The sequence below is a fragment of the Prunus persica genome, chromosome G3 (genome assembly GCF_000346465.2).
Source record: "Prunus persica cultivar Lovell chromosome G3, Prunus_persica_NCBIv2, whole genome shotgun sequence".
Classification (NCBI taxonomy): Eukaryota; Viridiplantae; Streptophyta; class Magnoliopsida; order Rosales; family Rosaceae; genus Prunus; species Prunus persica.
Genome location: NC_034011.1, coordinates 20,342,320 through 20,354,297, shown reverse-complemented (window position 1 = coordinate 20,354,297; position 11,978 = coordinate 20,342,320). Strand labels below are relative to the sequence as shown.

At 37.4% G+C, this 11,978-nt stretch overlaps 2 protein-coding genes and 1 long non-coding RNA gene across 4 annotated transcripts; 1 reads left to right on the top strand and 2 right to left on the bottom strand.

Annotated features, from left to right (window-relative positions):
* Positions 2,789-10,105, top strand: LOC109948165. 2 transcript variants are annotated; one of them, XR_002270762.1, is made up of 5 exons: positions 2,789-3,089; positions 3,507-3,624; positions 4,172-4,227; positions 4,706-4,835; positions 9,912-10,105. It is a non-coding gene; the product is annotated as an uncharacterized LOC109948165 (long non-coding RNA). The 2 variants fall into 2 exon arrangements; XR_002270761.1 differs by lacking the exon at positions 9,912-10,105 and having other exon boundaries at positions 2,791-3,089; positions 4,706-4,987.
* LOC18783988 (7-deoxyloganetin glucosyltransferase) lies at positions 5,045-9,247 on the bottom strand. Its single transcript, XM_020560182.1, has 3 exons — positions 8,459-9,247; positions 6,357-8,355; positions 5,045-6,247 (listed from the first exon to the last, which is right to left on the bottom strand). The coding sequence occupies exons 2-3, from the start codon at positions 6,883-6,885 to the stop codon at positions 5,316-5,318; spliced, it is 1,461 nt and encodes a 486-aa protein (XP_020415771.1). The 5' UTR covers positions 6,886-8,355; positions 8,459-9,247; the 3' UTR covers positions 5,045-5,315.
* On the bottom strand, positions 10,180-11,978 carry LOC109948164 (7-deoxyloganetin glucosyltransferase-like). Its single transcript, XM_020560181.1, has 2 exons — positions 11,370-11,978; positions 10,180-11,261 (listed from the first exon to the last, which is right to left on the bottom strand). Exons 1-2 carry the CDS (start codon positions 11,896-11,898, stop codon positions 10,303-10,305), a joined length of 1,488 nt encoding a protein of 495 aa, XP_020415770.1. The 5' UTR covers positions 11,899-11,978; the 3' UTR covers positions 10,180-10,302.

Sequence of the window (11,978 nt, the reverse complement as noted above, 5' to 3'; positions counted from 1 at the left end):
TAGTCCTTGGCCCTTTAAAAAGAGTATAGCCGGTCGGCTATACTGGATTCTTTTTCGAATTTTCTTCTAGAAATAGTATAGCCGACCGGCTATACGTATTCTCCCCAATTTTTTTTTAGTAGGCTGTGACACGCGGCACCTGTGCGCTGGGCCATCCCTTTTTTTAAATATATAAATAGTATAGCCGTGCGGCTGTACCTTTAAAAAAGAAAATTTAATCCCATTTGCAAAAAATTTAGTTTCTTTACTTTTCTTTTTTGACCTACTTCTTTTATTTAATTTATGTAATTGAACAATATCTTAGCTTTTTTGAATTACTTTAATCACTACTTTTATTTTAATATATATATATATATATATAAGAAATTCAAGTAAAAGTCCCCAAAATAATTCATTTATATTTATTAAGTCGTTTGTGAACTTATTTGGGTGTCTTAGTTAAATTTCTCCATAGCCCAAGAGCCCTATCTGTCATTATTAAGCCATTGCTCGAGTATCTAGTGTCCCTTTTTGATTTTTTTCTTTTCCAAAGCTATTACCCGAATAAATATTTTTGCACTTTCACGTTTAATAATGTTTTATACACGTATTTCTCATGTTTAGTGCACTTAATTTTAACAAAAATTTCAGTAAGACGCAAAATTCACGTATTATACACATAATTCTAACATATTATTGAATAAAAATAATATATATTTAAAAAAAATCTCAGTTTTTCCGTAATTGTTTATTAAAAATAGTATAGCCGCGCGGCTATACTCCTTTTCAAAAATTTTAATTAAAAATAGTACAGCCGCCCTGCTGTAACCATTTGCCACGTGGCGCATAGGCCTTGGCCGGTGTAAACAGAGTATAGCCGCCCGGCTACACCGGATTCTGTTTGAATTTTCTTCTAGAAATAGTATAGCCGCACGGCTATACTTATTTTCCCCAAATTTTTTTTAGTTGGCTGTGACACGCGGCACCTATGCGATGGGGCATCCCTTTTTTAAATATATAAATAGTACAGCCGTACGGCTGTACTTTAAAAAAAAGAATATTCAACTTGCCACGTGGCGCATAGTCCTTGGCCCTTTAAAAAGAGTATAGCCGCCCGGCTACACTGGATTCTGTTTGAATTTCTTCTAGAAATAGTATAGCCGACCGGCTATACTTATTCTCCCCAATTTTTTTTAAGTAGGCTGTGACACGCGGCACCTATGTGCTGGGGCATCCTTTTTTTTAAATATATAAATAGTATAGCCGTGCGGCGGTACTTTTATAAAAGAAAATTTAATCCCATTTGCAAAAAATTTAGTTTCTTTACTTTTCTTTTTTGACCTACTTCTTTTATTTAATTTATGTAATTGAGCAATATCTTAGCTTTTTTGAATTACTTTAATCACTACTTTTATTTTAATATATATATATATATATATATAAGAAATTCAAGTAAAAGTCCCCAAAATAATTCATTTATATTTATTAAGTCTTTTGTGAACTCATTTGGGTGTCTTAGTTAAATTTCTCCATAGCCCAAGAGCCCTATCTGTCATTATTATGCCATTGCTCGAGTATCTAGTGTCCCTTTTTGATTTTTTTCTTTTCCAAAGCTATTACCCGCATAAATATTTTTGCACTTTCACGTTTAATAATGTTTTATACACGTATTTCTCATGTTTAGTGCACTTAATTTTAACAAAAATTTCAGTAAGACGCAAAATTCACGTATTATACACATAATTCTAACATATTATTGAATAAAAATAATATATATTTAAAAAAAATCTCAGTTTTTCCGTAATTGTTTATTAAAAATAGTATCGCCGCGCGGCTATACTCCTTTTCAAAAATTTTAATTAAAAATAGTACAGCCGCCCTGCTGTAACCGTTTGCCACGTGGCGCATAGGCCTTGGCCGGTGTAAACAGAGTATAGCCGCCCGGCTACACCGGATTCTGTTTGAATTTTCTTCTAGAAATAGTATAGCCGCACGGCTATACTTATTTCCCCCAAAGTTTTTTTAGTTGGCTGTGACACGCGGCACCTATGCGCTGGGGCATCCCTTTTTTTAATATATAAATAGGACAGCCGTACGGCTGTACTTTAAAAAGAGTATAGCCGCTCGGCTACACTGGATTCTTTTTTGAATTTTCTTCTAGAAATAGTATAGCCGGACGGCTATACTTATTTTCCCCAATTTTTTTTAAGTAGGCTGTGACACGCGGCACCTATGCGCTGGGGCATCCTTTTTTTTAAATATATAAATAGGATAGCCGTGCGGCTGTACTTTTAAAAAAGAAAATTTAATCCCATTTGCAAAAAATTTAGTTTCTTTACTTTTCTTTTTTGACCTACTTCTTTTATTTAATTTAAATCACAGAGCCCCAAGGCCCATCTTTTGATTAATCAAATATATATATATATACATATATATTAATTAACTATTGACCCAAAGGTCGTACCCACAAATCACTTAATTGGGCCACTTGCATAACCGATACGAACTATTCTATTTCGAAGAGTGAATTTTATAAAGACCTCTAAGGAACTCTAGTTTTCCAATGTGGGAACTCAAACATATTTGCAATACCTCTCAAAACCAACAAAACTAAATGACGTCACTGCACGCATTATTTGTCGTGAAGAATTATTGTTCTAGTTGGCAAAGAGATTACAAAATCACCATCTTTTATTTTTGTTACAAGCAGGTAGAATGAAAAACCTGAATTTCTCACCCAAATTTCCTCAATTCTCAAGAAACAGGACCACTTGGTCGTGGTATAATTACTAAAACTTATGATTTTCCTTCTCCCTTTCATGGCAGAATACGAAGAGCTCTAATCTGATCAGTCCCGAGCCTTATGTCGATTCTACCCTGGCAGAATACAAAGAGCATTAAGGGTAATATTGACGTTTCTTATTGACTAGATTTCAGATACGCTGTACATCCAACGGTCCAAAACTCATCCCCATAGCCAAAGGCCCATTCGACCGTTGGATCTGATTGACAGAGGGAGGGAGTTGGGATCGACCCGAAGTGACGAGAAAAAGGCTTTGGCTTTCTCGGCCCTCACTTCTATCAAGCTCTTGATCGACGGCGAATTTACTGTGAGCCTTTCAATTCTCTGTTTTCTTTTCCCCTTTTTCGATTTTTAGGTTAGATGGATCTTATGGGATAGAATTTAGAAAAAAAGTAAAGATTTGGAAACATCAAGCAGTTGCAATGAAAGAATGAAAATTTAATCTTCTAGCAAAATGCAACAAAGTTGAAATTTGAGGCAGTTGAAAGCACAAATCTTTCAATAATGAAATAAACCATCATAGGAAAATATTCAATTTCTTTATGAAATAATTATATTGTTGGGTTGGGAAAGAAAATAAATCAAGGGTGTTGGGTATTTAGTAAATGTATAATTGCATTTGCCAATGTGTATACAAATTTTGTCTGGTTATGAATTAGTGGAATTGTAAGGTATATATGGACTTGTTGGAGTTCATAATTGATATTGTAATCTGTCATTGTAGTTTGGGGGGAGTTTCAGTTGGGAGAGCTATTGCTGGGGAATTTGGGGAAGGAATGATGCATCCCGTTGACCCCGTAAAGGCACGTATTCAGAGCCGAGGTATTCTTTGTGAAAGTCAGGTATGATCACAGAGTAAAGATGTGATAGATGTAACATTCACGGGTAATGGGTAAAACTCAAGTTTTGGGTTTGTAATCATATGGATGGAATTAAACTTTATACAAGTTCTGTGTTAGAAAGTAAATTTTCAAGTATTAGATATGGCATTTTATTTTCTTGCCAAAGTCTTTCCATAGCTTAGCTATGAAGCCTGGTATCCACATGTATGGTGCTGCCTCCTCCTCTCTTCTCTCTAAATTTCATTATGATTGGGATCAGCCAATTGACAGTGTTGAAGACTGTTGGCCTCTTTAGGTCAACTGGTGTGTGTCATCCACATAGTTTGTTTAATAAATCTGCATTTCTTAAGAAAGAAAAAGACAATAGCTTAATTCATTGAAAATCCCGGAGGCTGTTGCCTGCCCAACCCCCATCCATATATGCACCCGCACACAACACTGACAGAAAGACACATGTCAGGGATGCATATTCACTCATATGAATTATAGCCATAATGTTCTTATGAATTGTGAATTGTGAATTTATTTATTACTTTTCATTTGACAGATGGTGGTCCACACACTCACAAGGGATGTAATTTACTAGCTTCTTCTGTTCTCATGGTATGTTTTTTAATTTTTAATTTTTAATTTTTTGAGGACCTTTCCTATTGAGAGGGGCGATAGCATACTAAACTCACACACACTACACGGATGCTAGGACTCGAACCCAGGACCTTGCCTGAGGGAGTAAATACTCCGTACCACTACACTAGTGATAGTTTGTGTGTCACACCTTTTTGTTTTGGCCTTTACAACATCATTTGGGAAAATAGGATTGCAACTCCTATTAGACAAAATTTATTCAAATAGGATTGCGATTTCTTAACTTTCATTCCCTCGCACTAGATTGTTTTATTTTGTCTGGGAAAGGAAAGCTCAAACAGACCGTCTTTTGATCATGGGTGAATCATAGGCAGTTAGGCTTTTGGCCTGTAAATGATTTAGCTGTCATTATTCTGTTGCTCTTTTCATAAGAAGCTCTGGTTCTTATTTCTAGTAGTTTTGTTTCAAAATTATGATTTCCATCTGCACCATGCAGGTTATTATGAAGGCTTAAACATTTGACAGCATGGGAAGAAAAATCTACATGCAATCCAAGTGCATATCTCACCACTGCCTCCCTGGGATGTGACTAGAACAAAATTTCAAAGTACAGGATCAGCCTTGAGGTATCAGTTCTGTTTTGTGGTTATACAATATTTACTATTCAATAATTAATTTCCTTTGATTTTTGTTCTGGTTTTTTAATTTAATTATTGTATAGTAAATATCAGCATATTCATGAAGAAATACCATGGCACCATAATTTTTTGTTTAGTAAGTTTCATATTATAAAACAAAATTAATAATATTGTTGAAAATGGCTACTAAATATGGGATGTGCAAATAACATTTCCATAATGGTGGAATATACTCACCTTCATAGGAGTGCAAGAATACAACCACAACTTTTGCTAAGAATCTAAAATGGATTAAAAATAACAAGAAAAAAGCTAAAATTTTTTGAAGATTGGGATCCATGTAGAACTAGCTTACAGCAAAGCAAGAAATTAGACATGATAGCAAGGCTCAATAGCCTTTAGGCTCTACATTTTGTAGGTTATTAAGACCAACAACAAACCTAATATGAAGGCTCATATGGAAAGCACCTAGCCTTTTCTTAATAGAACTTGATTCACTAAATTGTCTAAGTTTGCGTATGAAGAACCATCAGGACTGATGGCCTTCTCTGCTAGTTTCTTCCATTCCATAGCCTTAGTTCTCATTTTCTTACCCTTCTCTCCCTCCACTAACTCTTTAATGAGCTTCTCTACTTGGTCTCTCTTGGCATCATTATTGATCTCCAAGCCAATGCCCCATTCATTGCAAGTATAGACACAATTTATTCGCTGTTCGGCAAAGAATGGCCAACAGAGCATAGGAACTCCTGCGGAAAGACTCTCAATGGTTGAGTTCCAACCACTGTGTGTTAAGAATCCTCCAATTGATGGGTGGCTAAGGACTTGCTCTTGTGGGCACCAGCTTGCTACCAAACCTCTTCCCTTAGTTTCAGCTACAAACTCAGGTGGCAAAATGGCCGATTCACCAACTAACAGATCAGGTCTAACTACCCAGAAGAAGGGAAGCTTGCTATTTGCAAGTCCCCAACAAAACTCAATAAGATCTTCTGACTTTATGACCACTATGCTGCCAAAGTTGACATAAACAACTGAGTTTGGCACCTTAGCATTGAGCCACTGGAACCATTCAGTTTCTTCTTTCCATAGACTATATCCCATGGACTTCAAAGGGTGTTGTGGTATCTGATTGAGTAGTAACTGGAGAGGGCCAATGGTATAAACAGGTGGAGGCAGTGATGAGAGAGCATGCAAAACATCTGCCTCCAACTCATCAAAAGTATGAAGAACAACTGCTGAAGCTTTATCAACTCTGTCCATTGCTTCCAAGGTTAATTTAAACAAGATGTCATTGGGGTTTGTAGTTTGAAAGGACTTTGGGAGATCCTTTAAACGAATAGCTTTCGTTCCGGGAACCCAATCTATGACCTGGTCCAAAAAGCCATTTGTTAAATAGCTCTCCTCTGCAACACCCAAGTCAAGAAAAATTTAATCACCATTTTTTAAAAAAAACAAGAAGAAATTAAGCAAAAAGTTGCTCAACTGCTTCAATATTATGAATACTTCTTTCACCTTTGAGTGGCGCAAGTCCTTTCTCTACCAAAGTGGGATATTGCTTAAAGCCCATGAATCCAATTGCAGCAATAGTAAAGAACAGTGCTACAGGGATTCCAAGTTCTTCAGCAGCTGTGATGCTGAAAGTCATGAAACCATCTGAAACAATGCAAGTCACTGGAGGATTACTAATATTGTTAGAAATTTCCATGTCATTGAGTTTTAAAAGGAGGTTACAAAATGGTGCCAAGAATTTTTTTCTGACGGAATCACAAAGCAAATAGGCGTTTTGGCCGGCATCCTCATCTGAAGCTGGAAGACCATCTGGAATGGTTTTGAATTGAAAATTAGGCAAGCCATTGAGGGAGTGAGGTCCAAGAGATTTAAGAAAGCGGCGGTGGTTGAACTCTGTGTTAACAAAGGTTATATGAAAACCTCTATGGTGTAGGAGCTTTGCTAATTTCAGCATTGCCTTTATATGGCTTTGAATTGGAAAGGGAATGCATACAGCATGAGGCTTATTGCCCTGTACTTCTATGGAGCTCATCTTAGATTGTGTGTACAGTCAGTGTATGCACATATGAACAATATTTGCACTCACAACACAATGCAGTAAAACTTTATAGTTCTAATAACATTTTCCTGCCATGTCTGACTTATGAAAATGAGACCCAGCAGCCTAGAAGGAGTCAGGGTATACGACAGTAATGGACGGCTGGATTTGTTTGTTTCTCTACTGCACGTCCACATCTGTAGAAATCAAATCTCCGTAGAATCTTAAAACGGTATGTATCCTGCAGCCTGCAGGTTAAGTTGAATTAAGTATCCTTCTTCTTTGTATTCTCATTGAAGGCCTTATGGGATTAGATTCACATCAATAGAGCCAAAACAGTAAAGAAGCTCTACAATGAGCCAAAATATAGCAATAATGCAGCCTGCAGGTGAATAACATGCTTTTATTAGAAATAATAGAGCCAAAACTTGAACATAAGCACCAAGAGATATCATTGACTATATATTATCACCATTATTTTTATTTTTATTTTATAGAAATGATATTGTACTTTAATCTAGTCTAAACTACGGGGACGAGAATTCCAACTCGGGTGCAGAATGGAGAGCACATCTCCAACTTGACTAAGCCCATGTCTGCGATCACCATTATTTGTTAGAATTATGTAACTTATACGTAACTACACAAACGTAATCAATCACTAATAAGGCACTCAAAAGCAAGAAAGAAAGCCACATGAATTGAAAAATGAAACGAGGGCCATACATGCAAACAACATTTCGGTCCGTATCAAACGCAAGTTTAGGTCCTATCTCATATCATATGCACTCCGGATCATAGGCACTCCGGCAGACAAACTCTCAATGGTTGAATTCCAGCTGCTGTGTGTCATAAACCCTCCTCCAACTGATGGGTGGTTAAGGACTTGCTCTCGTGGGCACCAATTTACTATTACACCTCTTCCCTTGGTTTCAGCCACAAACTCAGGTGCAAAAATTGCTGATTCGCCAACAATGAAATCAGGCCTAATTACCCACAAGAAGGGATAATTTGTATTTGCAAGTCCCCAACCAAACTCAACAAGTTCGGGTGTCATGACCGCTAAACTGCAAAAATTCACATGAACAACTGAGTTTGGCTCTTTAGATAGCCATTGGAGGCACTCGGTTTCTTCTTTCCATAGACTTTAGCCAAAAGACTTTAAAGGGTCTTCTGGTATCTGATTGACAAGTAGTAATTCAATAGGACCAATTGTATAAATAGGTGGGATAAGCATAGATGAGAGAGCATCCAGAATCTCTTGTTCCAATGCATCAAATGTAAGAAGAACAACAGCTGAAGCTTTATCTACTCTATCAATTGTTTCCACTGTGAGCTTAAAAAAGATGTTGTCTGGATTTGTAATGCGAAACATTGTCAGAAGTTCCCGTAAATGGATACCTTTCATTCCTGGAATCCAATCAATCACCTTGTCCAAAAATCCATTCGTGAAATAGCTCTCATCTAAAAATTAAGCTTTGATCAGGCACGCAAATCTGTTCTTTAGAAACAAGCAGTATATAGAATCATAAATGTAAACAAGTGCTTCAATTTTAGTTTCTTTCACCTTTGAGTGGTGTAAGTCCTTTCTCCACCAAAGCAGGATATTGTTTAGAGCCCATGAAGCCACCTGCAGAAATAGTAAAGAACATTGCATTAGGAATTCCAAGTTTTTCGGCAGCTGTGATGGGGAATGGCATCAAACCATCCGAAACAATACAAGTCACTGGAGGGTTGGTATTGCTGGAAGCTGCTCTGTCATTGCGTTCTTTTAGGAGGTTAAGAAACAGAGGCAAGAAGTTATCTCGCACTTAGTTAAAAAGCAAAAAGATGTCCTGGGAAGTATCCTCATCTGAACTGACTGGAAGACCGTCTGGAAAGGTTTCGAATCGAAAATCAGGCAAGCCATCAAGGGAGTTGGGTCCAAGAGATTGAAGAAAGCGCTTGTGGTTGAACTCTGTGTTGACAAAGGTCACATGAAAACCTCTATGGTGGAAGAGTTTTGCTAACTTAAACATTGCCTTGATATGGCTTTGAAGTGGAACTGGAAGACATACAATTCCATCTTAGAACTAGATTAAGTGTATGCATAATGCGTGCATTATAATTTATAACTCTACAGGCAAGCAAGTCTAGCTTTTGTGTGTCTCTGTCGTATGATAATAATTTCAAGGCTGGACATGATAGTGCGGTTTGATCTTTATGTTAAAGCAAGGCCATCCAATTAACCCAAAAACGTGTCTCTAATTCTCAGTTTTGTACTATCTTAATGTGGGGTGATGTTTGGTTGCCAAATGACAATGAGTTCTAGGAAAAAGTCCATGGCACACACAATAACACTGGACTTTATACTATGAATGGAGCATGTGTGTGGTCAAAGTAAGTAGGTTAGGTGAATTGTCTGAGCTATGTTAATAATCGTAAATCGTTAAACCTAAAACTGTTTGGCAGCCAGTACGGAGGCTTGAAAATCCCGGAGGCTGCCTGCCCAACCCCATGCATGTATGCACCCGCACACAACACTGACAGAAACACACATGTCAGGGATGCATATGCCCTCATATGAATTATGGCCCTAATGTTCTTGTGAATTGTGAATTTATTATTAATTTTCATTTGGCAGATGGTGGCCCCCACACACTCACAAGGGATGTAGCTTACTAGCTTCTTCTGGTCTCATTGTATGTTGAATAGTGATAGTTTGTGTATCACAACCTTTTGTTTCGGCCTTCACAACATCATTTGGGTAAATAGGATTGCAACTCCTATTAGACAAAATTTTTTCAAATAGGATTGCGATTTCTTGACTTCCATTCCCTCGCACTAGATTGTTTTATTTTGTCTGGGAAAGGAAAACTCTAACATACCGTCTTTTGATCGTTGGTGAATCATAGGCAGTTAGGCTTTTGGCCTGTAAATGATTTAGCTGTCATTATTCTGTTGCTCTTTTCTTAAGAAGCTCTGGTTCTTGTTTCTAGTAGTTTTGTTTCAAAATTATGATTTCCATCTGCACTATGCAGGTTATTATGAAGGCTTAAACATTTGACAGCATGGGAAGAAAAATCTACATGCAATCCAAGTGCATATCTCACCACTCCCTCCCTGGGATGTGACCAGAACAAAATTTCAAAGTACAGGGATCAGCCTTGAGGTATCAGTTCTGTTTTGTGGTTATACAATATTTACTATTCAATAATTAATTTCCTTTGATTTTTGTTTTGGTTTTTGAATTTAATTATTGTGTAGTAAATATCAGCATATTCATGAAGAAAAACCACGGCACCATAATTTTTTGTTTAATAAGTTTCATATTATAACTGGCTTACAGCAAAGCAAGAAATTAGACATGATAGCAAGGCTCAATAGCCTCTAGGCTCTACATTTTGTAGGTTATTAAGAACAACAACAAACCTAATAAGAAGGCTCATATGGACAGCAACTGGCCTTTTTTAATAGAACTTGATTCACTAAATTGTCTAAGTTTGCATATGAAGAACCATCAGGACTGATGGCCTTCTCTGCTAGTTTCTTCCACTCCATAGCCTTAGTTCTCATTTTCTTACCCTTCTCTCCCTCCATTAACTCTTTAATGAGCTTCTCTACTTGGTCTCTCTTGGCATCATTATTGATCTCCAAGCCAATGCCCCATTCATTGCAAGTATAGACACAATTTATTCGCTGTTCGGCAAAGAATGGCCAACAAAGCATAGGAACTCCTGCAGAAAGACTCTCAATGGTTGAGTTCCAACCACTGTGTGTTAAGAATCCTCCAATTGATGGGTGGCTAAGGACTTGCTCTTGTGGGCACCAGCTTGCTACCAAACCTCTTCCCTTAGTTTCAGCTACAAATTCAGGTGGCAAAATTGCTGATTCACCAACTAACAGATCAGGTCTAACTACCCAGAAGAAGGGAAGCTTGCTATTTGCAAGTCCCCAACAAAACTCAATAAGATCTTCTGACTTTATGACCACTATGCTGCCAAAGTTGACATAAACAACCGAGTTTGGCACCTTAGCATTGAGCCATTGGAACCATGCAGTTTCTTCTTTCCATAGACTATATCCCATGGACTTCAAAGGGTGTTGTGGTATCTGATTGAGAAGTAACTGGAGAGGGCCAATGGTATAAACAGGTGGAGGCAGTGATGAGAGAGCATGCAAAACATCTGCCTCCAACTCATCAAAAGTATGAAGTACAACTGCTGAAGCTTTATCAACTCTGTCCATTGCTTCCAAGGTTAATTTAAACAAGATGTCATTGGGGTTTGTAGTTTGAAAGTAATTTGGGAGATCCTTTAAACGAATAGCTTTCGTTACGGGAACCCAATCTATGACCTGGTCCAAAAAGCCATTTGTTAAATAGCTCTCCTCTGCAACACCCAAGTCAAGAAAAATTTAATCACCATTTTAAAAAAAAACAACAAGAAATTAAGCAAAAAGTTGCTCAACTGCTTCAATATTATGAATACTTCTTTCACCTTTGAGTGGCGCAAGTCCTTTCTCTACCAAAGTGGGATATTGCTTAAAGCCCATGAATCCAATTGCAGCAATAGTAAAGAACAGTGCGACAGGGATTCCAAGTTCTTCAGCAGCTGTGATGCTGAAAGTCATGAAACCATCTGAAACAATGCAAGTCACTGGAGGATTACTAATATTGTTAGAAGTTGCCATGTCATTGAGTTTTAAAAGGAGGTTACGAAATACTGCCAAGAAATTTTTTCTGATGGAATCGCAAAGCAAATAGGCGTTTTGGCCTGCATCCTCATCTGAAGCTGGAAGACCATCTGGAATGGTTTCGAATTGAAAATCGGGCAAGCCATCGAGGGAGTTAGGTCCAAGAGATTTAAGAAAGCGGCGGTGGTTGAACTCTGTGTTAACAAAGGTTATATGAAAACCTCTATGGTGTAGGAGCTTTGCTAATTTCAGCATTGCCTTTATATGGCTTTGAATTGGAAAGGGAATGCATACAGCATGAGGCTTATTGCCTTGAACTTCTATGGAGCTCATCTTAGATTGTGTGTACAGTCAGTGTATGTACATATGAACAATATTTGCACTCACAACACAAATGCAGTAAAACTTTATAG

Excerpts from the sequence above, each read along its gene's own strand:
- LOC109948164 (XM_020560181.1), bottom strand. The coding sequence starts at position 11,898 with ATGAGCTCCATAGAAGTTCAAGGCAATAAGCCTCATGCTGTATGCATT. Across the intron at positions 11,262-11,369 it reads AGGACTTGCGCCACTCAAAG|AGGAGAGCTATTTAACAAAT; the intron begins GTGAAAGAAGTA and ends TGGGTGTTGCAG.
- LOC18783988 (XM_020560182.1), bottom strand. The coding sequence starts at position 6,885 with ATGAGCTCCATAGAAGTACAGGGCAATAAGCCTCATGCTGTATGCATT. Across the intron at positions 6,248-6,356 it reads AGGACTTGCGCCACTCAAAG|AGGAGAGCTATTTAACAAAT; the intron begins GTGAAAGAAGTA and ends TGGGTGTTGCAG.